The sequence below is a fragment of the Archocentrus centrarchus genome, unplaced genomic scaffold (assembly GCF_007364275.1).
Source record: "Archocentrus centrarchus isolate MPI-CPG fArcCen1 unplaced genomic scaffold, fArcCen1 scaffold_43_ctg1, whole genome shotgun sequence".
NCBI lineage: Eukaryota > Metazoa > Chordata > Actinopteri > Cichliformes > Cichlidae > Archocentrus > Archocentrus centrarchus.
In genome coordinates this window covers 464,732-492,138 of record NW_022060269.1, presented here as the reverse complement: position 1 = coordinate 492,138, position 27,407 = coordinate 464,732, and the positions used below count along the sequence as shown (strand labels likewise).

Sequence of the window (27,407 nt, the reverse complement as noted above, 5' to 3'; positions counted from 1 at the left end):
TGTTGTTTGTTTGTTGTTTGTTTGTTTGTTTTGGAGGGGTCATCGAGTTTTTTTTTCTCACTATAATTTGTGACAGCAGGGATAAGCGGAAGAGAATGGATGGATCGACGGAATTTGCGACGCAATATTAAAAAAAAAAAAAAAGCTCGTCGGTCAGCTGACCGCGGGCTTGGTCATGTGATTTCTTGTCGCAGTTAAAATCATGCGGAGTATTTTCAGCGAGGCACTTGAACAATGGGATCGTCCAGAGTAGACTTTGCTTTGTGTTTCTTGCTCAGCTTCGTGCTCTCTAAAGGTGAGATATCTGCTCTGTGCTCGCAGCTCTTCCAGACGCTTAAATGTAACTTTTTATTCGCTCTTCTTACCTCCAGCTCTGAATAGGCAGACTGCAAAACGAAAGTAACGTTATCCCCGCTCACTGTAAACTCGTTTGTTGTTTTGGGGACGATGTAAGTGACACTGTAACTGAAGACCAAGTTAACAAAGCGGATGTGACTGAACTGTGCGCAGGGCTGTCCACTCCTGTGGCGAGCAACGAAGCCTGGGGCTATGTGGAAGTGAGAGACGGGGCCCACATGTTCTGGTGGCTCTATTATGCTGACAGCGCATCGGCCCAGTACCAGGACCTGCCTCTGGTCATGTGGCTGCAGGTAGGGCTCAGTGATTTTTGTGCTGATCAAAGCTCAGTTCAGTGTTGCATTTTGTTTGGTGATGCTTTTTAACACTTCAGACTTTCTCAAACTCCAGACGTTTCTGGTCGCAGATTCATCACATTCATGAACGTTTTACAAGAGAAATTTTAAGGCGTTTATTTTAAATGTAAATAAATAAATCTCCTAAAACAAGATTCAAACTATTGGCCAAACTAGTTGCCAACTTATCCTGCAACCTGCCCCACAACCTCAACCAGAAGGTATTTGTTGTCATTTTCTAGAGATGGTCAATAAGCTGTAATACATTTTCAAAGCTTCCTGTAGAGTTCCATGAAGTTCTGTATTCCATCCAAGGTAAAGCATGCAGAAGGATTTTGTGCTCGATAAATATGCACAGACTGATCCCCGTCCAGATGCTTAAACTTTCAATCAGGTACATATTGAGATAGTTGAATAATTAAGCCCACACTGCTGTGAAACACCTGTAAATGCAGGTGACTCTCTTGCTTTGGAGATGCACCTGTGGGTCCTGTGAGGCAGCAGGGAGTTAAGACCCCAAATGAACCTGGGATTAGGCTGCATTCACTCAGCCTCATTAATAACCAACAGGTCTGTGGCAGGTCAGGCACCTAACTGCTGCATTTATGTGCTGTTCCATCTTCCCATACACAGGCATCCACACGAAGCTGTACTCTTTAGACATTGTGTTCATAATTCTGCTCTGATCAGGCCTGTGGTTTGAATTGTAGTAATCAACAATGTGCCCCCCCCGCCTCTTTTTTTTTTTTTTTTGTAGTGTGAGTAATGGCAGTAGTGCTGCTTTTATTTTTAACTGCAAAACAGGAACACTTCAGGTTTAATTTTAAAGTATCCACTTTGTGACTGAGTACTCTGCATTGTGCACAGATCCACCCCCTCAAAACCTGACACCTGTAGTTTAATGACTTATTTAATACAAATGTGGCTTCTGCTGTGTTAAAGAACTAATATCAGGATGTTGACCTGTGTGTTTTTAGGGTGGCCCAGGAGGATCTGGAACTGGCTTTGGCAACTTTGAGGAAATCGGACCCTTGAACAGGGATCTAGAGCCCAGAAAGACGAGCTGGGTAAAGGCCTATTGTAACTGAATGTTTCAAATCGAGTAGAAGTGAAGAAAAATGCATAATTAACCTGTGCGTGTGTGTGTGCATGTGTGTGTGTGTGTCTCTCAGGTCCAGGCAGCCAGCGTGTTATTTGTGGATAACCCTGTGGGCACTGGGTTTAGCTACACCGACAGACCAGACGCCTATGCTACCAACGTGGCCACAGTGGCCTCAGACATGCTGGTGCTGCTCAAAAACTTCTTCACAGAGAAGCCTGAGTTCCAGGTATGTCATTAGCACATTTTTCTACCGGTTTGTCAGAGTGATGGGCTCATTGTGGGTCATTACCGTTCAATATAAAGCAGGCGACTGTTTGTCGTATATAAATAAAGTTGTGTTGAATTGAAATCCTCAACCATTGTCTAAACACTGAAGCCAGTCTGTCGTGTTGAGAGGCTCGATCCAAAGAACATCAGTGTTAAATGATTAAAATGTGTTTTATTCCTCACAGAGCATCCCCTTCTACATCTTCTCAGAGTCATATGGAGGGAAGATGGCAGCTGCTATCTCTTTGGAACTCACCAAGGTGAGGGGACTGACAGCTGTATCAGTTCAGTGTGAGCTCACTGGTACTGGAAAGTCCCAGTGCTGAAGAGCATCATGTGATGGAACAAGGAAGTACAAACTAAGTGACCTAAAACTGTCAGCTCAAAGCCTTTTTTACTGCCAGTGAACTTTGGTGTAATGGATTTTTTTTTTTTTAATCCACTACTAAGATTACAGACAACAGAAATTGTCAGTATAACATATCAAGGCATAAATATAAAGTTTAGAGCAGAAAAAGTCAGTAAAGGAAGCTTTAAGCTTTCCTGTGCAGGATCCAGTAAAGCACAAACAAAAGCAGATTTTATATTACAAAAAAATGCAAAGCAAAATGTGAAATAAACACAACTCGGGTTTCTTAATCATAAAGTAATAATGAAAGTAACATGACAAAGCTGCTTAGACAAAAACTAAACAGAAATCTGGACTGAAACAGAGAGAAAGAGGAACCTGAGTACTCGCTGATTAGGTACAACTACAACGAAGCCAAAATAGCAGTTTAATCAACTAGATATCAAGTTTCAGTATATGCAAAGTAAATGGCTCCTGCTGGCATCATATGGCTCATCTTTAGCTCCTGTCACATAACCTCAGCAGCCAATCAGCCGCCCTCCCCACCCCCATACTGATAAAACATGCTTTATGAAATTGGGTTATGATGGCCATTTATGTGTTTGTGTATCAGAAAACTCTGATAACTAAATGTGTGTGTGTGTGTGTGTGTGTGTGTGTGTAACAGATTTCTTTTAAATTGTGTGGCTTTAATTGCACCCACTGCTGCTCTCTGGAAGAACCCCTGAATGTGCTGCTGCTGCTGTTCCAGTCATTTGGGTCTCTGTCCTCTTCACAGGCCATAACCAACGGGACAGTGAAATGCAACTTTTCCGGTGTGGCGCTTGGAGACTCGTGGATTTCACCAGTGGGTCAGTATCGGATATTAAACTGTAGCACAATCTTTGCTCATGTTTCTTATTTAATAGCAGCACCATGTGCTCAGGAAGACTCTGGTTTAACCGTATGATGGGGGGGTGAAGGCAACTGTGTTGTTGGGGTTTAAAAAGTGGAAATCTTTTAGGACAAACTTCCTGCAAAGCCTTTGATTGAATTTCTGCTGATACAACAGTGGGAGTGTTTGTGTTGAGATAATCTACTCACTACAACACTTTTGCTCCGTCCATAGACTCTGTCATGACATGGGGACCGTACCTCTACACTACTGTAAGTAACCCACCATAGACTGCTTATTAAAGATGGACCTACCTTAACGTCACCAGTTGGTTTTAGATCCTGCATTTTCACTGTTGTGATCTTGGTGTATTTAAACAGGAGAAACTGAACACATTGTAACTTGTCATTGGGTTGTCAGTCAAATTGTAGAAGCTGGTTTATCCTCCTCTCTGTGTCTTACAGGGATCATAATTTACAAAATGAACTCCATGTTGCATTCACTGACCTGAAACTAGCAAATGGTCCCATAAAGTCATAAAAGCATTTACCAAGGTCACAGAGGAAGAGATCCAAGGACTGAAAGAGTTCACGTTTGAGGCACTTTCTCATTGGCTTCACTTTTCAGATGTTGAAGCTGTGTCCATCTTTTATACACAGTGTACGTAACACAGAGGCAAAAGTCTTTGTTTGTTGGTTGTGTTGAGCTTCCATCTGCCTCACTGTGCAGTCCCTCCTGGATGATTACGGCCTGGCAGAAGTCAATAAGGCAGCAGAGGCAGTGAAGCAAGCCGTGGAGCAGCAGGAGTTCCTTAAAGCGACTGATATGTGGTCTGTGGCTGAGAATGTTGTGGAGCAGGTGTGTACGACACTAGAATATTTGCTGTAAATGCTCGCTGCAGAGCTGATGTGTTGTGTAATAAATCACTTTATGGCAGTGGTGTTCCATCAGTGCAACCAAGACCAGCAAAAATACCTGATACCACTGGCAGTTCCACCTTTTTGGTTTGTTTTTAAGTCAAGACCTTTTCTTCTGTTATGTTGATGTTAACTTTTTATTTGAGAATTTCTGTACTTTTTTTTTTTTTTTTTTTTTGTAATTTCAGCTACATAAGTCAGCCCAAATCCATTACTGCTTTAGGGTGTGTGTGTGTGTGTGTGTGTGTGTTTAAAAAAATAAAAAGGGATAATTTGCAATAAATGTTAAATTTTTATATCATTTATTAGAATAATTTTGTCCATATTTATGCATAATGCTGTTTTTGTTTTTCCTTTTAGAATACCAATGGAGTCAACTTCTACAACATCCTCACTCAGGACTCAGATGAGAAGCTCGCCTCTTCTGCAGGGCTCGATTTGATCAGTGAGGATCTGTTCTAAATTATTAGAGCCAGTCATAAACTAACCCACCTGGGTTTGGTGACTTGTAATGAACTCGTCCGTCCTCAGACTATCCGCTGATGCTCGTTGTATTTTATTCCAGCTCTGCAGATCCTTCGCCACATTCGTCCCCTCCAACGCCAGTCACTGAGTGACCTGATGAATGGACCAATAAGGAAGAAGCTGGGCATCATTCCTCAGAACATCACGTGGGGAGGTACTGTTTCTTCAAGGGAAGGGACAAGGGACTGCGTGTCCTTTGATTTCAGCTTGCTTTACCCCATCATTTCCCCTCTTCTGTCTTTGCTGTGAATCCAGGTCAGGCTGATGAGGTTTTCACTAACATGGCAGGAGACTTTATGAAGCCAGTGGTGGACATAGTTGACCAGCTGCTGACTGCTGGAGTCAACGTCACAGTCTACAATGGACAGCTTGATCTCATTGTGGACACTCTGGGTAACTTACTCAAGCTACAACAATGCCTGTTTGTACATCTCCTTGTTGATACTAATCACTTGAGACCACCACATGTTTTCATGGAGCTGTATGTGTTCTCACAGGTCAGGAGCTGTGGGTGAAACAGCTCAAGTGGGAGGGGATTCCTAGTTTTAACAAACTTAGGTGGACTCCCCTGGATGATCCTGCCTCCCCGCACATTACTGGAGCTTTCTACAAGACTTACAAGAACTTTGCCTTTTATTGGATCCTCAAAGCGGGTCACATGGTAAGGTGCTAACTATGACTCAAGGTCCCTAGCCTCTCTCAGAAGTTGTCAAAGCTCTGCTGGAGGTGGGAGGTGAAGCTCATGTAGATTGAGCCTCTTGGGTTGGATTGGGTTCCCAACACACCCTCACTATTTGTTTGGGTGCCCCAGACGTCTCGGCATTCTGCCCTGATCTGACTCACCACCAGGCGATGATCAATTGACCTCTCTTCACACGAGTATCCAGAACATATGGCCACAGATTTGACAGTACAATTACAAAATCCATCATCACCTGCTGCCCTAGGGTACCTGTTCTGGTACCATGTGGACTTATGGACACCCCTATGCTGGAACGAGCTGTGCATTGAGGCAAGTCCAACTATATCTAGCTGGTATCGCTCAGCCTCAAGCACTAGCTCAGGCTACTTTCCCACCAGAGAGGGGAAGTTTCATGTATTCAAAGACAATTTCAGCAACTGGCAATTTTCCTTTGAATATTTTCCTGTATTTTCTCATTCCACCACCAAGTCTGCTTGTTGTCTTTCCTTTGTTCTGAGCATACACCAAACACCTCCATGGCCTTTCCTTCTCTCTCACTGCTTCCAAACACACCTTCCCCCTCTCCTCTTCCTTTGTCTCCTGCCAGCAGGAGCACAGTTTGCATCAACAACCTGTTGGCTAGCAACATGAGACAGTCGTTAACCCAGACTGATTGGGTATGGAAATCTTATTCTTGATGACCCCATGTTTGATTTGGCCAAGATTTTATGCCGGATGCACTTCCTGATCCAACCCTCCCCATTTATCCTGGTTAGGATTACGTGTGTGTTGTTGTTGTTTGTTTTTTTTGTTTTGTTTACTGAGCACTCAAAGCACTTTTTACTACAAGCCATATTCACCCATTCATTCATACAGCTCTTTATTCCTTTAAGAGCTTTCTGTCCTGCACATGTTTGCACTGTGATGGTTGCAGGATTCAGGGGCAATAAGAATCTTGCCCTAGGGAATTTGCACATGCAGACTGGAAAAAAGTTTTTTTTTGTTTTTCTTTTTAAATTAATTGTGAAAATGACCAGTTTGACCTCGGCCACAATTCGAGTGAAGATACTTCTGGTGTTATATTTATGTTTCAGCTGGATGAGCTTAAAAAATGCCAAAGGTTTTATATATTTTGCAGATGTGTCGATACAGAATTAACTCAAATTCCCATGTCTTTATTCTCGTACCCTTGTCCACCCTTGAACTGGCACAGTTTTAGAAAAAAGGATGGTAAATGCCATGTAAAATGAGGAATGTTGTGGACGCATAATGATGCAGTAAATTGATATTCCTGAATTTTTTTTTTTTTTAAAGCTGGTAACTGACAGGCTTGTCATTTTCCAACACCAAGAAGAAACAATGTAACAGACTATAAAAATCATCATGTGATATTTTTAACAATGTCATCTTATCTGTCCACAGATTCCTTCAGATCAGGGACCCATGGCCTTGCAGATGCTGAAGATGATCACCCAGCAGGCCTGATCCCCACCCCCCCTCTGACACAAGCTGGTGTGGCTCTGACAATCACCATGATCACATGACTTTTTTTTTTTTTTTAATCTCACTTCCTGTTAAACCAAACTCAGCTGATTATAACACACTGTGTAATATTTAGCCCTAAAAGCAATAAAGATACATTGCTGTTTTGTAAAGGCTGTCACAGCTCGTCTTTGTCTAGATACAAATCTCAAGTCTTGAGCCACGTCCTATTCAGGTAGGATAACGGGTGCAGTGATTTATTGAAAAGTTCAAACAAAAATGGAAATGCAGTGTATATAAGGCAAAAACAGTTTGCACAGTTTTGACAAGATTTGGAAAAAATACTGTTCTTTGGCATTTTTCATAGATTAAATGAGAAATAAGAACTTTTTGGGTTTTTTTTGTTTTTTTTGACAAGTTGCTACTGCCTAAAAATGCCATTTTAAAAAAGGGTTCTTCACCAAGCTGTCTAATGTGCAAGCAATATTGTGTGTGTGTGTGTGTGTGTGTGTGTGTTTTCTTTTTTTAAGCCAAAGCGATTAATAAATTCCAAGACACTCTGGATCCTTGGAAGCAAAATAGAGAAACGTGAGGTGGCTCAAGGCTTTTGCACAATAATATATATTTCAAACCTTAAATGTCATACACAACCAAAACTTCTAACATTGAGCACAGAGTGAGGTCATTGTTTACCTTTTGATATTAAAAAAGAATTTCCATTGTTATGCAAACAGTTGATATCATATAGTTATCAAAAACCTGTATTACAAGCATTTATCTGATACCATTATAGTAATAAGGCAGAAAATGGATACTGTATAACCATTAGGTTTAGGCAGGTTTTCAGAGGGGAAGCACTGGCTTCACCATTGCTGGGTGGGATGGACAGACTTTAGCTCTGGCCTCATTAGCAGCAAAACTCTGGGGACACACTGGAAATGAAAGTGTCAGCCTTTTCCCAAACACCGTAGATAACCACATAAAATTAGCAGGAATGTCATTCCCATCAGCCTCAGGTGCACTATGACTGAGCGCTAATTAGCAAATGTTAACCCTGTAAGGCGTAAACTACCTGTGAAACTTTGGTATGTTAGCATGCTAGCATTAGCATTTTACAGCTTAAGATAAGAAATAAGGAATTACAAACTTTTTATGTATGCTAACTGGAAAATCGCCTATAAAACAGTTTCATGGTCAGGTGAGACCTGTTCCTTCATTATTCCATGATAAATTAAGCAGATCAAAGGTTGGTGTTAACTCCAAGTGCGGTAACCTTTCAGAGGCTGAAACAGCTAAATAAAAAGCAGGGAGGCTGTCAGATATGGCCCAACAACCATCTGCTTCATCTGCTGTATTGTAAGCAACCCAAAAGTCAACACTTGTCAATACTGCAACTGAGCCAAAAGAAGCCCAGATGGGGCCCAAATGTGCCCGTTCTCTGGATAAACTTCCGATCATCACAGGTTTCACGGTACAGACTGTTTATAATTCCAGTAGCAATTTTATAACCCTTTGATTAAAACCTTTTTGAAAATATCCTTCTGTTATCCAGTTTTCTTGTGGAACCTTCTTGTTGTTACATTAATAAACAGATATTAAACTGACAAAGCCTAATATGAAATACTGTATACATTAGTATACTGGGTAAGGCCTCAAAACAGTCTCAGTTCAAATTTAACAAGACATTAGAAACCTTTACGATTCTTCATGTGGATGATTGCTGATTACATCACTGATGCACAAGGGCGTAGGAATGAGTTTACTGTTGGGGGGACACATATTGGAAACCTGACAGATCCCTAAATACTCTGAACAAAACATAAAAAATGCTATTTGAACTTTTACTTTGTTCTTTTTCAAATGTTTCTTGAAAAATCATGTTGTGTATATTACTGCATGTATAATTTACATATGTTTTATAATCGTAAGCCGTGGGCAAACTACCAAACAAAATGGCTTGAGTCTTTTATCAAGCATAATGATCATGTCATTCCAGGATTAACATGAATGACAAAGATTTGGTTTCTATATATTAAAGTAAACTGACAACAAGACGTTATAAACAACCATATTCATGGCATCATTCCCGACAGACCGTTTTACCTCATTCAAAGGAGTTTGACTCCTCCCGCTATGTTGCGCCTTCAAAATAAAAGTACGCGAGTTAAAGATTTCAAAATCAAGTATTTTTTCTCCTCCGCGGTGTAATTTTTGAGTGGGACTGTCTCCAGTATTGGCGGGGTTCCTAAACCTATGCTGATGCACATTAATCCTGGGAAAAGTCTGGTTCTTTGAGATCCACGGCATTGAGTTCTGTTTAAATAAGAGTCCTGAGTAGTGACATTCTTTGGTCACTTCCAGTTTTGTGAATTTCAGATATAAAAGGTAGACAACAACTGCTGTGGGCAGTCAGCAACTGACACAATGAGGATGAGCACTTCCGTGTTATTGTCATCATAGCATGAGAGTAATGGAGATGCAGTTAGCTGGTCTTTGTGTAAAACTCATTTTGTGACATCCTCTGTGTAGCTGAGGCTTCTTCTTCCCCAGTGGCTCTCTGGAACTCGGAGGCCCATCTTGCTCACTGGCTCCACCACCAGCTCCAGCAGGCTGGGAGGTTCTGGCACTCTGAGCTCCGTCACCCTGAATAGGTTGGAATACGACCGGCCCACCAGAACCAGCTGACCCGGGGGGATGCTGGGATGAGGTCCTCTCAGCTGTCGCCAGTACACCTTGAAGTGACGTACAAGGCTGGCAGGGTAGTCCCAGCGCAGAGTGGCGTTGAGGAGCAGGTAGGTAGCAGGCTCTGGAGAGGTCCCAGCACCGTGCAGCCACACCACATCATCAATGCACAGGCCCTGAATCCTGTCTGAGGGCACCTGCAGACTGGCTACATCTAAGACCTTATAGAGAGACAAGAAAAGAGGAAGAGTCAGGTTCAGGTTACAAGCTTGATGATTTCTTAAAGAAAATCCATAACCCTTGCTGCTGATATTAAGACAGTCAAAAAACAAAAGCTGAAATATATTTGATCACAAAACTCTCTGTCCAGTATTTCTCTGTCTGTCGTGACAGCTGTTCATTTAATCTGCTTCACACTTGGAGGGTGTGTTCCTGGGCAATCCCAGTTGGAACAGTAAAACAATTGAATAGGAATATTTTTAAAGTATAGATATGTTCAAAAAAACTTTGCATTTCATAAGCCATTCATTAAAAAATAAAATAAATTTAAAAGTAGGTTATGAACAGCCTGTAATTTAAAAAAAATGCAAGTTCAACAATATGACTGATTACATATGCATTACAGAACACAGTGGAGCTACAAAAACACACAAAAACATGATGAGCTTTTGAAACTAAACCAAACTATTGAATTTTATCATTCGTGATTTAAACAGCTTGTTGTGAGCTGGAAATACATTTAACTACATTTTCACTCCTGTGTAGTAACACTGGCATCACCTCAACAGCAACTGCAGCAGATATGACTTCACTGGACACTCTGGTGAGCCAGTTTGGCCCCCGGGGCGCATTTTTAACACCTCTGGTCTAAAACAATGCACTCATAAACCCATCCAGCGAGCATATCCTCATAGTTTCCCTCTGTTCTAACCAATAACTTTACGATCGCCTGCATGTGATGTGTAGCTAATAACTAACTAAGACGTGTACCGGAGTATAACTGCCACACAAGCCCATTTGTGGTTGCCAGCTCCAGCTTCCACTGGAATCTCTAACAGCAGACACTTCAGGGAGTACATGGAGCAGAGCTTGTTCCAACTGTCTCACCATGAGTTCTCCCACTCTGCAGCTGAAAGGCATGTCCTTAGGCTGTCCGGTCCGCTCGATCTTCACACAAACTTCTCGAAGAATGCAGTCACGAAGCTCCAGCTGTGAACATCTGCTCAGAATATTGCAAATGCAAATTTTTTTTAATTTTAACTCCATAGAGAAATTTAAATCCATTTAACTATAAAACTCAGCTGTTAGTGCTCACCATACCTGATGGTCCAACCATTTGGATTCAAGTTTCCATATAGCTGAGTGAACTGGTTCACTAACTGGTGCCCATTATCCAGGACTTCTGGGGACACACTGGTAACTGCAGACACACAAAAAAAACAAGTACAGCCAATGCTGTGTGATTTCAAATGGTCAGGTCTGGAGTCAGGACCACAAACCTTTGAGCAACTAAATGCTGAATCCAACAACTGTCTGAAACTGAAGTCCCTGAGCTTGACAAACAGAGCTATACAACAGGTTTAGACATCAATAGTAATGTGAGAATGAAGGATGCCTTTTTAATAAATATAAATATATAATAAATGCTCATTTTCACACACACACTGCATAGTAGTGCCTTTTTTTGCACCTCGACACAGCACCTAGGGTGGCTGTAGCTCAGGAGGTGAGCAGGTCACCTACTAATCAGAAGGTTGGCTCTCTGACACAAGCGTCGGAGTATGAATGTGTGTGAATGTCAGACAGTAAGTACTTAGCTTAGATCCACATGGAAGTGCTTGTGTGAACGGGTGAATGTAAACATGTTGTATAAGGCATGCTGTATGAGTACTCAGTGTAGAAAAGTGCTCTATAAGAACTAGTCCATTTACTTGTACCCTGTTTTTAAGGTTCTTGTAAGGCCTGCTGTTCAGCATCTTGGAGAACTTGTCACGGTTCTTCTGTGGATTTAAACTGTCTCGGTGTCTTCTGTCTCTTCACGTAATCCTAAATAATCCCTGATGTTGAGATCAGGGCTCTGTGGGGGCCACACCATCTGTTGTTGAACTCTTTGTCCCTCTTAAAATAAGATCAAATATAATAACAAATATTTTAATTATGCTAAAGTTGGAAAATGGCTTCGCTATTGCAGTTAAAAATTAAGTTAAACACAACAAACATACAATAAAACTTAAATGCTGAGGATAGTTTTTTATGGCTCTGGATGGATGCTGGTAAGGCTCCTGGTCCTCTCCAAAGTATAAAGCATTTTAATAGAAATATGTAACACACATGCATGTCTATGCGTTGCTTCCATATAGTTTATCGATGCAGCTTGGCGACCAAGCTTGCTAGCCTTTGCTGTCGTTTCCAGTCACTTCCACTTTGTTATAATCCCACTAACAGTTGACTGGAATATTTAGTAATGAGGAAATTTCACAATTTGACTTGTTGCACAGGTATCATCGTATTACGGTACCACACTGGAGTTCCTGAAAGCGACCCATTCTTTCACTGATGCTGGCAGAAGCTGTCTGCATGCCTAGGTGCTTGGTTTTATGTACCTGTACATGTAGATGTAGAAAAAGTTCTTGTATGAATGTTAGAAGAAAGAGCCGTGAACCAGTGGCTTCACTGTATTGACATTTGTGTTTAATAGTTGGTTTCAACCATTACTCTATCAGCTCTAGATTAGCATGTGCTCATATGGGCTACAGAGGGTCAGTTTAGTGCAATCCTCCTAACTTTAGGGTCACATGTTAACAATTTACTTATACAATAAAAATAAGTTTATATATCCTATTTTGTGTGTGTGTGTGTGTGTGTGGGGGGGGGGGGGGGTATACCTTAATTGTAAGTCTTATTTAGGTAGTTCTTACTTTTACACTTTTTTTTTTTTAAAGGGACACTCCATGAACTGCCATTTCCTATAAAGAAACTCAATAATGTAACAGTTTGCAACAACAACCGACAGCATACAAGCTTAATTTCACAGGCTGAGAAATGATCTGCCAACTTTACACATGAAAATCAGCCTGCTTTCAGTTTTTAATCAGTCTGCCCCTTTGAAATGTTCTCAGATTAGATTAGATTAAACTTTATTATCATTGTACAACAAAAAGTACGTTCCAGAACACCCATCCAAACAGGTGTCTGCAGTCATGCAGCCATTACAGGCGCTATGTAATGTAAACCAACCCAAAGCAGTAAGGGATTTTGCAGTCTGAAATAAGCAGTGATCCTCTGTTCTCAGACTTAATGGTGGTAATGCAAGACCTTTTTTTTTTTCTTTGTAGGTTCCTTAAGAAACTCACGTTTGACTTCCTGCACATCACATGTGCACTGAGTGGCATCAGCTGTCATCAGCTCCAAAGACATTGCAATCCCAGGAGACGCCTTGTAGACGAGGCTCACCAGCGTACTGGACGCCAGGGGTACATGGATGGAGAAGATCCTGACACAAGGAAACAATGGGAATACTATGCATGAGCTGGGGAATGGGTAGAAACTAAGCTAAAATAAAGGCTAAACCAAACAAACCAACACACTTGGCACAAACTGGAGCGGTGTGACTTGCAGGGATGAGTCCGTCCAGCAGCAACGAGCAACTTCCATTCCAGGCATCCTCTGGGCAGCCAGAGCTCCTCAGCCAGCCCTGACCCTCCAGAGCCTGCTGGTAGTACAGAGGCTGAATCTCCTGGGCAGTCAGATTGAACCAGCTTCTCTTTGTCTCATGCTGCATACACAGAAAGCAAGCAAAAAGTATTTATTCTGCACATTTTACCGAATAAACAATGTTAGTATTTCAGCAGCTTACCCAATAAACCAAATAATGTGGTTAAATACATGATAACATTTAAGTAACAACTAACATGTCAGGCTAAAGAGGACCTGTTACACACATTTTGGCTTGCTCCATATTCTTATTTCATGACTTTGTTTTTCTTTTTTCCATCATATACAGTCATGACAAAAAGAAAGTGCACCCTCTTTAAATGCTAAGGTTTACCAGGACATAGTAAAAATAATCTGGTCCTTAGCAGGTTTTATTTAAATACAACCTTAGATGAATTACAAAACATGACATCTTACACTGTGCCATCTATCACATGAATTAAGAGGGTAAGTAGGAGCCAGGTGCTGCTAATCAAACGCACTTGATTCAACGATCAACCACGAGTGTGACCAACTCTATGAAAACAGACATTCTGGCAGTTTGCTAGTCTGGAGCATTCAGGTGTGGATCTTAGAGAAACAACTGCTGCTGTCCATCAGTGTGGGAAGGGTTATAAGACCATTTCTACACAGTTTGAAGTAATTTACTGGGACATCCCAGGAGCTACATCTCAGACTCTACAGGCCTTATGAGTTAAATATTAAACCTCATCCATCAATCCAATTCAGGGTCACGGAGGGGCTGGAGCTTATCTCAGCTAGCAGGGGGTGAGGTCCACCCTGGACAGGGGAGAACATGCAAGCTTCAAACAGAAAGGCCCCGAGCAGATGGTGGATTTGAACCTAGGACCTAATTGCTGTGAGGCAACAGTGCTAACCACCGCATCGCCGTGCTGCCCACGTTACAGTTCATGACCATACAGTTAGAAAAAGATTGAACAAGTATGGCTTTTTTTGGAGAGCTGTAGGAGAAAGCCTCTTCTCTCTGAAAAGAACCTGGCAGCAAAACTGGATCTGAACAAACCACAAGACTTCTGGAATGATGTCCTTTGGACAAACAAGACCAACGCACATATGTCCTTATATGTAAGACCTTATAATTGACAGGGATGTACTTTCTTGAGTGTATATACTGTTTCCATACAACAGTGAATGCTCATATTACATGAGTAAGCCCTGTGAGCCAAAAGCTCAGGCTTCAAACTGTTTAACTCTTTTTTTCTGTGTAATGTCAGTGAGAGCGAACATCCTGAATATGGTCCTCTCAGTCACAAAGCTCTGTGACTGAGAGGACCACCCACCTGCTGTTCAAACCTTTTGTTTGTGAGGAAAAGCCCCATTTAGAAGAAAGGCAGAAGAGAGCTAAAACAGCTAATTTCAGACTGAAAAATGCATGAATCAATGGGCTGCACAATTCAATTCAGTTCAATTTTATTTATATAGCACCAAATCATAACAGTCACCTCAAGGCGCTTTGTATTGTGGGTAAAGACGCTACAATAATACAGAGAAAACCCAACAGTCTAAACGACCCCCTATGAGCAGCACTTGGTGACAGTGGAAAGGAAAAACTCCCTTTAACAGGAAGAAACCTCCATCAGAACCAGGCTCAGGGAGGGGGGGTTATCTGCTGAGGGGGGGCTGAGGGGAGAGAGACAGGACAAAAGACACACTGTGGAAGAGAGACAGAGACAATGTATGTATAATGTAAATAGAATTGGTCCTAGCACAGAACCCTGTGGAACTCCATAATTAACCTTAGTGTGTAAAGAAGACTCCCCATTTACATGAACACATTGGAGTCTATGAGATAAATATGATTCAAACCACTGCAGTACAGTACCTTTAATACCTATAGTATGCTCTAATCTCTGTAATAAAATGTTATGGTCAACAGTATCAAAGCTGCACTGAGGTCCAACAGGACAAGAACAGAGATGAGTCCACTGTCAGAGGCTCTAAGAAGATCATTGGTAACCTTCACTAATGCTGTTTCTGTACTGTGATGAATTCTGAAACCTGACTGAAACTCTTCAAATAAACCGTTCCTCTGCAGATGATCAGTTAGCTGTTTTACAACTACTCTTTCAAGAATCTTTGAGAGAAAAGGAAGGTTGGAGATTGGCCTATAATTAGCTAAGACAGCTGGGTCAGTGATGGCTTTTTAAGTAGCGGTTTAATTACAGCCACCTTGAAGGCCTGTGGTACATACACGTCATCTGTGTAGCAGCCATAAAAACAGCTGGTCTAATTCTCTAAATACTAATTAAAGGTGTTTTGGTGCCTCTTTTATAACCTATTTTAGAATAGGATATACAGGATTATCCTTCTCGAAAGGAAAAGATCAAATCTCTGTTCTCAAAAACAATCAACATAACTGACAAATGATACAAATCACTGTCTAAGTTGCTGCTGGGGTTCATGTGGGAGATAAAAATGGCAGAGCAACCCACACGTTTTTAAGGAGTAGAGATGCACAGCGACGGTAAAGATTCAGCTGTACTCAGTCCAGAAACAACAATCTGCCACTGAGGGCATTAAACCTATACAAGCACCTGAAAACACAACATGATAACATCATTTCTACACAATCTATGATGCTAACACAACGTTAGCAGACCCCTAGACCAAGAGGGATGCTGATGTGGACCCTAGCCAAACAGATAAAGCTTGATTGGGGTTGAGGGAGGGAGGAAGGGAGGAAGGAAGGAAGGAATTTAGGAAATAAAATGTGATCAAACAGCTTATAGAATCATACCTTTTTCTAACTGTACTCATTCCTACAGTAGATTCACTGTCAGCACAACATTTCTGCTCCATGGGCTGTTTTTCACTGACTTTGCTGTAAAACTGCTACTAAAAGAAAAATCTTCTTTATGTTCTCCTTATTAAAAAAGACATTTATGTAAAAGAAAGTTTGGTGTTATATTGTTAACTGGCATTTACAAAGGGGATGTTAAGGAATAATACAAATGTTATATAACAAGTAGTGTAACAAATAAGTAAATATTACTTCAGTACCTGTCCTTGCCAGTAGACAGTCTTCCCAAAGCCCTGGCAGAAGGAGGAGACAAAGGGAAGAAGTGAGACTCCTCGGTGGATGTACAGGTAGTCTGACAAAAGAGCCCAGAACCTGCACACAGGACAGACCATCTCAGTCTTTACACTGACCAACATGCCCCATATCCATTTTTCCACATAGACTGTATGTAAAAGATGGATGTAGCTTACAGTTCTCAAAAGTTCTTTCCAGTGGGCACCGAGGGCTGACTCCTCAGGCACTTAATCTTTTTATAACCAATGTGAAAAAGACCCTCAGCTCCCTTCTCCTATCCTCACATTTCTGGTGAGTTTATGGGCTCAGTTGGTAGTCTCCAGGTCTCACTCAGCATAACATGATGCTCTTTTTGTAATTATGGATCTCATAATTAGAAACATAAGTCCAAAAGAAAGATAAAGCACAGTATGCTTTGCTCTGCCGTTGACCAGTCAATAGCCGCTGAGTGCACAATTTCATTTGGTTTCACAGTCAGAGCTGCACCTTGATCGTCACATCTGGTTTCAAAACAGTACGATAGTGACGGCAAAACGCTCAACTTAAGGCTTCAGAACAGGGCTTCGCAAACCTGTGGGTGACTTCATGGTGGCTACATCCATCTTTAAATACGGTCTGATTGTTGCACCAGTCTCACTTGTCCTGATTCTTGCGGAATTTACTCTTGTCATTGTGACTCTCATACACCCAGCCAGGAGCAAAGATGGCTGCAGAGAAGTTGTGCTTCCGAATGATCTCCAGCGCCTGCAGACAACCAAAAATCACACACTGCACAGCACCAGCGATCCACTTCATCACAAACAGGCAGTTCACGGTCCCTTACCTTGTTTGTTTCAAACATTCCTCCCACCACCTCTCCTCGGGCAAACACGTCCACTCCAACGTAGATGTCGGCCTGGCGGCCTTGGGCCCAGAGGTAGTTCTCCATCCCCTTCAGGTTCTCCTCCTTCCAGTTGTAGTTGGTGAAGAAACCATCGCAAGCATCAAAAAACACCCTGGTATGGCAAGATTGAAATGGCTAAATAAGCGTTTGGGAGGAAATGACAGGCTGCTTTAATCGTGACCTCAAAGGTCGGACACATTTCTGTGGACAATAAATTCATTCGTTTTCAGTCATCAAGGAAACATTTGCTCCTTGTATCTACCTGTTGGACTGGTTGAGTTCGTTCTGCCATTTTAGCTGTCCACTGTCAATTACACTGTCATACCACAGCACAAGGCTGCCGGGCACTCGCTCATGCATCTGGTCCGTCAGATAGCGCAGAAACAAGGGCGCATTCTGCACCGCAGCCTCCTGCAAGCACACAGCAGCACACGTGGTCTGTGACAGGTGGCAAGACTGACACCGACGTGCAATCTGTTCACGTTTTTCAACAGTTCAGCACAAATGATAAACTTGGTTCTTATTTAGCTCTTTTCTACTCTGCTCAAGCACTCAGAGCACTTTATACTGCATGTCTTTATTCACGTAAACATTTATACAAGAACTTTTTGCTACATCGAAGTGCTTTCTATCTAAAATTCATACACACATTCACACTCCGATGAATGCATCGGGAGCAACTCGGGGGTCAGACTGGAGCAGGCAGGGATCGAACCCCCTGCTCTACCTCCTGAGCCACAAGTCAAAGTGTACTTCAGTAGTGCAGGACTGAGTAGTTTCTTAAGTCTGTAGATGGTCCAATAAAAAGTAGAGTAAAAGGTAAATACTCAGCAGAGTGTTATTAATGACAGGTTTAGCTGTTTTTTGTTTGTTTCTCTGGCCTTTGCAGTGATTTAATAGGTTAGATTAGAGAAGACCTATCTAGAAGCAGCTGCCTGCACATCTACTGACAAAAGACTGCCAGCATTGCCATTTCAGGGAAAACAGTATATTACTACTTACAGCCAAATACTGTGTATAAAATGGATTTAGCTTCCCAGTACAGTTTCCAGTCTGTATACAAGTGTACAGGAAAATGGCCTCTCGGCTCCGTTGCTCTATGACTTCATGGAGCCATGAGTTTATATTCTCAATCACTTGTTTGAACTATTCTTTTTTTTTTTTTTTTTAAACATTTTTTTGGGGTTTTTTGCCATCATGAGGCAGATAGTGAAGATCGCTGGGGAAGACACAAAGCAAAAGGCCGCGGGTTGGAGTCAAACCAGGGCTATCGTGGCTTAGAGTCGCCCGATCACCCTGTGAGATGAACTGGCACCTGAAGTGTTCCTGTTGTAAATTATGGACTGGTACTCATGACTGATGGCATGAATTGGGTAGCGGTCCTCCCATGACTGCTGCTAAATCCAATCCATGACATCCCAGGCCATGGTTCTCCAGTGGAAAAGGGCAGTTTAAGTACACCAGGGTCTTGTTCATGAGTGAGGGGAGAGTGGATTGGTGTGGCATCAGCAGCGATGTGGATGCTGTGCCAGTCTGTTGTGAAGTAAAGAAAACTAAGTGTGAAAGCGAAGCTGTCAATGTACCAATTGATCTGTGTTTCTACCTTTACCTATGGCCACGGACTAATGACCAAAAGAATGAGATGATGTATAAGTGCAGAAGAAGTGAAGAGTGGCTGGGCTCTCCCTTAGAGATAGGGTGAGCAGCTCATTCAGGAGGGACTCGGAGTACAGATGCTGCTCTTCCATATCTAAATGAGCCAGCTGAGGTCATTCAGGCGTCCAGGATGTCTCATGGGTGAGGTGTTTTGGGCATGTCCTACCGGGAGGAGGCCCCTCTGTAGACACAGAACATGCTGGAGATTATATCTCTTGGCTGGCTTGAAAGACACCTTTGTCTCTCCCTGGATGAGCTGAAAGACACACCCTGTGCTCGGTGGGGGATGGATAAAAAAAAAATGGCTGTAATTCCTAAACAGTTAATGTTAAATCCTTTGAATTAAAGTCAATCACATCATGACTGATTGATCTAAAAATCCACTGTGGTGATGTACAGAGGCAGAACCACACAATCACACAAAAAAAAAAATTCTGCTGAGAAGGCTGAGGTCTTTTGGAGTGCAGGGGACACTCCTGAAGACCTTCTATGACTCTGTGGTGGCATCAGCCATCTTCTATGCAGCAGTATGTTGGAGCAGCAGCTTATCTACAGCTGAGAGGAAGAAGATAGACAAGCTCATCAGGAAAGCCAGCTCTGTCCTAGGATGTCCTCTCGACTCAGTGCAGGTGGTGGGAGACAGAAGGACTCTGACCAAAATAACATCACTGATGGACAAGGTCTCCCATCCCATGCATGAAACTGTTGCTGAGCTGGAGAGCTCCTTTAGTGACAGACTGCTGCATCCTAAATGCACAAAGGAGCGTTACCGTAGATCCTTCCTCCCAGCAGCTGTAAGACTTTATAACCATCACTGCTCCCAACAAAAACCACAATAACCTACACAATGTAGGATAATATATAATATACTGTAAATAGTCCGGCCTGTTAAGGTTCAACACACAGGCATATCATGTACATTGTATATAGTGTTATTATTAGTAGTATTAAGGTTAATCTTGTTTGTTGATTTTATATATATTTATATTCTTTTCTTAATAGTGTGAATTATTATATTTTTACTTATATTTATAATAACTGCGGCTGCTGTTACACCCAAATTTCCCCTCTGTGGGACAATAAAGGCTGTTTCTTCTTCTTAAAATGTTTAATTGTACAAAAACCTGTGGGCCTAACTGTAAGTCTGCACAGCGGGCTGTGTTTTGACAAGAGGTCAGCACAGAAGCTTTACTCACGCTGAGGATGTTCTCTATGTTAATGAGCCAGCCGTCAAAGCCATAGCAGTGGCTGATCTGAACAAGTTTATCAGCCACCGCCCGGTATGACTCCTCATCTTTCAGGAAGGCCTCACACACTGCGGCTCCCTCAGTCCACTCTGTGATAAAAGTCCCTGTAGGCCAATCACAGCACAACGTTTAATTTTTCAGTAAAAACATGAAAAGACAAGAAAAGAGAGGCAGCTTTTTTCTGCCAACAAATTCTACTGAATTTAGCATATCCAACATGTAAAATTTGAAACACCAGTTCAGAGATACTAAACTGGCTCTGCTTCAGTTTTATTGAGACTTGCTGCTCACCAATAACGATGACTCCGTGTTTATGTGCAGCATTGGTCCACACGGCAGGAGGAATAGTTACCAGGTGGTGTGAGAAGTAGTTAAAAATATCTACGTACTGCCAGTGGTAAAAAGCATACGGAGCCTCTGCGTTTGTGCCCTGAACAAACCTTAACAGAGGAAACAGAAGAAAGCATGATATGGGATACAAGTGCATGGGTGTGAATGTAGGCACACAACAAACAACAGCAAGAGAGTGAACTATTGACCCACACCAGTGAAGTCTTACAGCAGCCGGGAAACAAAAGCTGAAAACACAGATATTTACAGTACATGTTGTTGGCTGTAATTTCTCTGTGGAAACAGCTACACACCCAACTCTAACACTCGGTGAAAAAAGCTCAAAACTTCAACTGATACAAGCTGGGCCCCAAGATCAGGGAACAACGGTGTCCAGTTTGACCATATTTTGCTTTTTGAAAGAAAGGGACTACATGGAAGAAGAATGAGGAAGAGCTGAGTTTAAGGAGTAACAGAAAAAGTGTGTCTAAATTTGGTAATGTGTCTGTTGATGGGGCACAGTGCTCCTCTGAGAAGGTCCACAGGACTGATGACAAAGTTCAGCTCTTTTTCTAAAGGAAAAAAATATCATGCTTCAAAAATGATGAGAAGGAATGTCCAAAAATAGCAACCACCCCACAGCAACCCTCACAGAGGAGCTTCAGTGTGGGCAGCGGTGGGCTCCGCCCACCCAAACGAGCTGCCATTTATTTGCCTGCTTTCTGACTGGCTGCGCCGAGGCAGATGCTGCGACTGCCTGTGGATTAGCTTGTCCCCTGGATGTGCGTTATGGTGTCGAATCCTGATTCTTGTGTACTCTTACACAGTCGTCGTACAGCAGCCCTTCTCCATACGAGAAGGCCATCGTGTGCGCCACAACATTTCCTGGTGACCTAAGGGTCGTTTTGGCCTGTTCTGTACTGAACTGATGAATTGATGAGCCACTCTGTCACCCTCTCATACAAACTGTCCACTCTTGCTAAAACATCCATAGTGCGTGGCTGCCACACACTCTGTTCCAGTCAGAAACACTACACACAGACACTGAGCCTGTTTGGATGTTCATGTTCAATCGTTACATGAAAGTGGTTACAAATTCGATACATTTTTAATCCAGCTGTGTGTGCAATGAAGGGGTTTAACACATAATACAAGCTGAAAGTAACACAGCTGCAGCCGAAGCAGCACAGCGTGTGTGTGTGTGTGTAAAGTGCTGTATTAATATAGTCTATGTAAAGTCAGGAAGGAAAGCTGGCAAAAACTTAAGACTCTCATAATAAACCTATTATACCCCATCAAGAAGACACACAAAGATGTGACTGTAATTACAGGTTTGTACTCCAGCGAGTTAACTAAATATAGGTATTCCCCAAGACAACAATTTTAGCAGTCTTCTTTACCCAGGGGTGTTTTCATAAGGTCAGTAAGTACAAGGTTTGGGTGCCCTGTTTTATCACTATATTAAACTCTGTCAGCAAGGTTACCCATAATTAACCTGGCTGAATTTCATGATTTGAAGAGGTGGGCCACAGGCAAAGAAAGAACATATTATATTTTGGTATGCATTCGACTAACTACTTTAAAATTCTGAATTAGCAAATTGGTCTTGGAAAACAAATGCACTCACTCCCTCCTTACCTGTCATCGAGGTAGCCGCCCATCATGTCATGAGACACTAAGGTCCGTCGTAGACAGCAGTCCAGAGGAGGCTCCCGACGTGCCAAAGGGACTACCGCCACACCGAAGGGGTTTGCCTCACTTCTTTTCCACGACAACAGCTCATCCATCGTATGAAGACCGCAGCTGATTGGTTCAGTCGTGTCAACATCATAATGTTTGTCTTGAGGAGACAAGAAACAGCATGAGAATGTACAAGATGCCAGCTACAGCTCGGACCGTTTCAGACTTGTAACCTCACCTGGTAGCGGTGACGGTGTATACTTGACGACCTCACAAATAACTGAGTCCATGGATTGATCCAAACAAGATTCCAACCTGATTAAAGGATTTTTAAAAAAAAAGGAGATGAGATTCATTTTCTTATTTTTTTTTTAGTTTAAACTGTGTACTTTATTCCCCAAAAGTTCATTGAAATAAGAAAATACTAACAATAAAATGTTCACTGGCATTAATAAGCTCAGCTTCATAGGGTTCCTTAACATTGGAAGGTTGTGTGGCATAAAATGTTCCCTGACATTACAAATGTTGCAGATGAAAAAACAAAACAAGTGGTGCGAGCACTGATCTGAACTCTAAACACTGAATCACTGAGATAACACACACATCCTACTGTCCTGTTGTTTAAAGAGTAAACTCAAGTAGCCTGCAAATCCAGAATCTGGATCACTTTTAAACCATATTTAAGCATGAAAAGATGCCTTCAGTGACTGAAGAGAAAAATCCTGTCAGCTGCCAGTGCTGGCCCGCAGGCTCCTGGCAGTAGGATCTTTAGGTGGCACGAATCCCCTGGAAGCACAAGATCAGCAGGTCTCAGTGGACCTTAGGTACTTTATTCACCATATCAATGCATACGTAAATGCTAAATAAGAGCCAGAAATAAGAAATGCTAAAATCATAATAAATATAAACCAGTGAGAATGCAGTCACCTTCTGCGATCGCATTATTATTGTAAGAGCTAAGTTCTCTGAGATGTTTAGTAGATGCATCTATGGTGTGAATTTGAACATGCTAGGTCACACCATTCTTGAGTTATTGTGTTCACAAGATTTTCAGAAAAACTTGACCTCTGACCTTGACTCAATTATGGCAAAAGTTTAATCAGGTCATCCAGGGGTTACTGGCCATCTTTTGTGCAAATCTGGAATAAATTAATAAGCTGGTCATTTTGCTGTAATACTGTTAACGAACAAACAGACCAAAAACAACACCCCATTCCCCCCTCCAGGGGTGGGGTAAAAAAACTACTTCAAAATGACTAATGCTTCAGAACTTTCAGGTTATTAGGCTTTGGGCAGAAGTCCATTTGGATAACTTTCGGCACCACAAGGGATTTATTACAATTTTAACAACTGCAGTGCAGCCTTTTTTCACAGAAGATATTTCTGCAAATCTTACTATAATTATTATAGTGTGTGTATGTGTGTCTGTTTCTTAAAAATAGATAACACTCCGTTGCAGACACAGACAGCTAGAGACCCAAGTAGTCATTCCTATTATACTTTGACGCCTGCACATGTGCCTGGGAGCATGTGCAGATGGTGCGTTGTAAAGTAAATTCTCTGCAGAGAAGTCTGCATGGTCACGTCTGCATGGACCCTCATGCTAACTGTCTGATGATGAAATTTACATCACTGGGACCTGAGTGGAACCAGACTCGCAGACCTATAAAGTATAATCCCCGCTTGAAGCAGTGTAATCCTTTATTTTCGTATTTGTGAGTCTGCTAAGATCCACTTGAGTCCCAGTTAATTCAATTTTATTTATATAGCACTAAATCACAACAAACAGTTGTCTCCAGACGCTTCATATTGTGAGGTAAAGACTCTACAACAACACAGAGAAAACCCCACAATCAGACGACCCCCCCCATGAGCAAGCACTTGGTGACAGTGGGAAGGAGTCCACAGGGACATCCGCATCCTTGCCTGCTTTATGTGACCACACAGACTCGAGACAATTTACATTACAATGCATCAACTACACACGCTCCCCAGGTGGTGGACTTCAAGCAGACGTCTATGAAGTATAACAGAAATGACTACTCAGCCGCTGGGTCTCCAGCTGTCCGTGTCCACAACGTAGTTTAATTACTTATATAATATAATATAATATAATATAATATACCGTATTTTTCGGACTATAAGCCGCTACTTTTTTCCCACGTTTTGAACCATGCGGCTTATAGCCCGGTGCGGCGTTTCTGTGGATTTTTCTTTAACCACCAGGGGGCTCTTTAGCAGGATATGAATCATGGGACGTCAAAGTTGGAAATCAAAGAAGAAAGCGCCAACAAGTGCTAGCAGCAGGCACAAAAGAGATTTTTTTCAAACTCCCTCATCATGGAAACCACAAAAAGAACTTCCTATGATGCCGCTTTTAAGTTGAGGGCTATCGACCTGGCACTACAGGAGGGAAATAGAGCCGCTGCACGTAAGCTCGGCATGAACGAATCAATGGTGAATTGACTTGTTATAACTCAAATTTGGGGTTGTCTGTCCCCCTCTGCTGAGTGCCGAGTAATTGTGGAAAACCGAGAGCGGCGGAGATACCAGCGGCTTATAGCCCGGTGCGGCTTATATATGTACGTTTCCAGTTTTTTCCAAAAAATTTGTAGGTGCGGCTTATAGTATGGTGCGCTCTATAGTCCGGAAAATACGGTAATATAATATAATATAATATAATATAATATAATATAATATAATATAATATATATAAAAAATAACATATATATAAAAAATAACTTATATAGATATAAGTAAAACGAGAACTGGACCCAAAACAGATCCCTGAGGTACCCCACAAGACAAAACTGTTGTTTCAGACATCACTTGATTCATATGAACACTAAAAGATCTCTCTCTGATAAATATGACATGAACCATTCTAAAACAACACCAGTAATCAGCCTGTTTATCATGATACTCTGATCAACGGTATCAAAAGTAGAGGTGAGATCTAATAAAACCAGAACTGTCAACTCTCCAGAGTCTGCTGCCATCAAAATGTCACTAGATACTTTAAGTAACTGCATCAAGGCTTTGACATCACTAAACTTTTGCATTCTTCTTTAGTGATGCTTTTCCAGGCTTTCAGTTATTGTTGGTTTTGGGGGTTACCCCCTTCAGTCCCCTCTAAAATGCACACTCTATACGGTTTAAGTCTGGAGATTGACTATCCATCTTTTTCCGCTTATCCTTCACATGGTCAGCTTGCAAAGAAGAAGAAGAAGAAATATATACATTTAGTATTCATTGGTTGGTGTTTATGAACAGCTATTTTTGCCATCTGACTATTACAGTGGGGGACCTTTTGGGAGCTGCAAGATTTCAATCCATTACAGCGTAGTGTGTTACCAAGGGTGTTCTTGGTGACTGTGGTTCAACTGCCTTCAGATCATTAACAAGCTCCTTCCCTGTAGTTTTGGGCTGATCCACCACCTTTCTCATGATCATCCTCACCCCATGAGGCAAGATCTTTCATGGAGCTCCAGACCGAGGGCAACTGATGGTCATTTTATATTTCTTCCATTTCTGAATAATTGCTCCAACAGTTGTCACCTTCTCACCGAGCTTCTTGCCGGTGGTCTTGTAGCCCATTCCAGCCTTGTGCAGGTCTACAAGCTTGTCGCTGATGTTCTTTGACAGCTCTGTGGTCCCACCCATGGTGGTGGAGAGGTTGGAATGGAAGAAATAGATCTTGTGCTTTATAAACATGACAAGTTGAGATCAGGAGTATTTGTAATTGACCGATTGACTGTAATCTGTGTGCCACATGAACACACAGCCAATCTGTGAGAACCAGAATGCTGGCTGGGTCGTTGGGGTCAAATACTTCACTCAGTTACATGCAAATCAACTAACTTTTATGCATTGTGTTTTTCCTGGAGTTTTGGTTGATATCCTGTCTCTCTCCATTAAAATTAAACTACTATAAAAAATAGAGACTCTTCATTTCTCTGTAATTGAACAAACTTGCAAATTCAGCAGGGAATCAAATAACTTCCTCCACTATACATGTCTGTGTTCTAATAAATGAGCAAACAGGCGCCGCAGGCCTCTCTGTACGGCGGGTTTTTGCCTGTTGATTTAATGATGGCTGAGATCCATTAAGTGTCATGAACCCAAGTCACCTAAATGGAACGGAGCCTTTTATGTTTTCAATTGCATACAGTAGATGCTTTTTCAGCAAACACGAGTATGCTATAGAAAAAGTGTATTATGAAGTAAGAAACACTGCCTTGTTGACCTATGCATAAACATATCTCTAATGAATGTTGTCAAGGCATTTTGAGCCAGAAAGCACACTTCCATCACAAGGTAGAAGCTACACTCAGTTTTTGGCAGTGATTTTTATATATGCTTTAAAAAGTCTCCAAGTTTCAAGAGAGACCTGGCCAAGAGGCCGGCAAAAATTGTAACAAATATAACATTAACACTTCTATAAAGATACTTTAAGTGGCAAAAACGACTGGACTGATTATAATGTATATCACAGAGTAGGTACAATAACCCAGAGTCATAAGGATACTTAGAAAACAGGTCATTTCTTTATTTACATATCTATAATCCCTTCATAAATTATATTGAATACAGCCTATTTACCAAAATAAACAAGGATACTAGACGTACGAAAAACAAAAACAAATACAAACATCACTTTTTGGCAGATGATCACTTTTAGGCCTAGTGAAAGTAATGAGAAGCCCCTCGTGGGTAGCATGCAGTGACCGGCAGCCTTGAATTTTGTACCTTTTCGCTGCGACACCATCATCCTCCTCTCCGTCCTCTCTTGTCCTTCGTAAAGGGCGCTTGAGGCCTTCACTAACCGACGCCATTTCATTGAACTTCGTACAGAAAGTAATGAAGTGTCAAACTATCCTAAGAAAAAGGAAGCGGACGTTCAACCAGCGACGACGTCATACAATTTCCGACTTGAATCATTCAAAATAAAAGCGCAATTTTCACAAACAAAAACGACAAAACTCGATAACAACGAAACTGTTTCCGATAACGTGATTAAAAAAAAGCTCTTGCTTTTTGATCATTTTTGATGTCACTATGGTACACTGTGCTGATGTACGAAAAAATATAGGCATCAAAATCCAGTTGAAAGAAAACACTGCATTAAAAGCAGTTTTCATTAGCAAACAGCTGGTAAAGAATTGATCCTATAATTTTAAAGAATTTTTAGGACACGTGGTTAACATTAAGTTGATGCCCAATCAGTAACGATTTATATTAAAGCGTGTGTGTGTTTTTTAAATAAACTG

The 27,407-nt window shown here is 41.7% G+C and overlaps 2 protein-coding genes across 2 annotated transcripts; one reads left to right on the top strand and one right to left on the bottom strand.

Moving 5' to 3' along the window:
- Positions 1-158: 158 nt before the first annotated feature.
- scpep1 (serine carboxypeptidase 1) lies at positions 159-7,063 on the top strand. The gene is made up of 13 exons (XM_030724949.1): positions 159-295; positions 511-650; positions 1,670-1,759; positions 1,865-2,020; positions 2,247-2,321; positions 3,189-3,261; positions 3,519-3,556; positions 4,014-4,142; positions 4,562-4,646; positions 4,767-4,880; positions 4,982-5,119; positions 5,224-5,387; positions 6,831-7,063. Exons 1-13 carry the CDS (start codon positions 235-237, stop codon positions 6,891-6,893), a joined length of 1,326 nt encoding a protein of 441 aa, XP_030580809.1. The 5' UTR covers positions 159-234; the 3' UTR covers positions 6,894-7,063.
- Positions 7,064-7,303: 240 nt separating this feature from the next.
- On the bottom strand, positions 7,304-27,020 carry engase (endo-beta-N-acetylglucosaminidase). Its single transcript, XM_030724948.1, has 14 exons — positions 26,887-27,020; positions 22,376-22,452; positions 22,096-22,297; positions 20,419-20,567; positions 20,077-20,231; positions 17,487-17,635; positions 17,165-17,336; positions 16,979-17,085; positions 16,308-16,419; positions 13,160-13,347; positions 12,926-13,065; positions 10,893-10,992; positions 10,680-10,791; positions 7,304-9,793 (listed from the first exon to the last, which is right to left on the bottom strand). The coding sequence occupies exons 1-14, from the start codon at positions 26,970-26,972 to the stop codon at positions 9,395-9,397; spliced, it is 2,148 nt and encodes a 715-aa protein (XP_030580808.1). The 5' UTR covers positions 26,973-27,020; the 3' UTR covers positions 7,304-9,394.
- Positions 27,021-27,407: the final 387 nt, after the last annotated feature.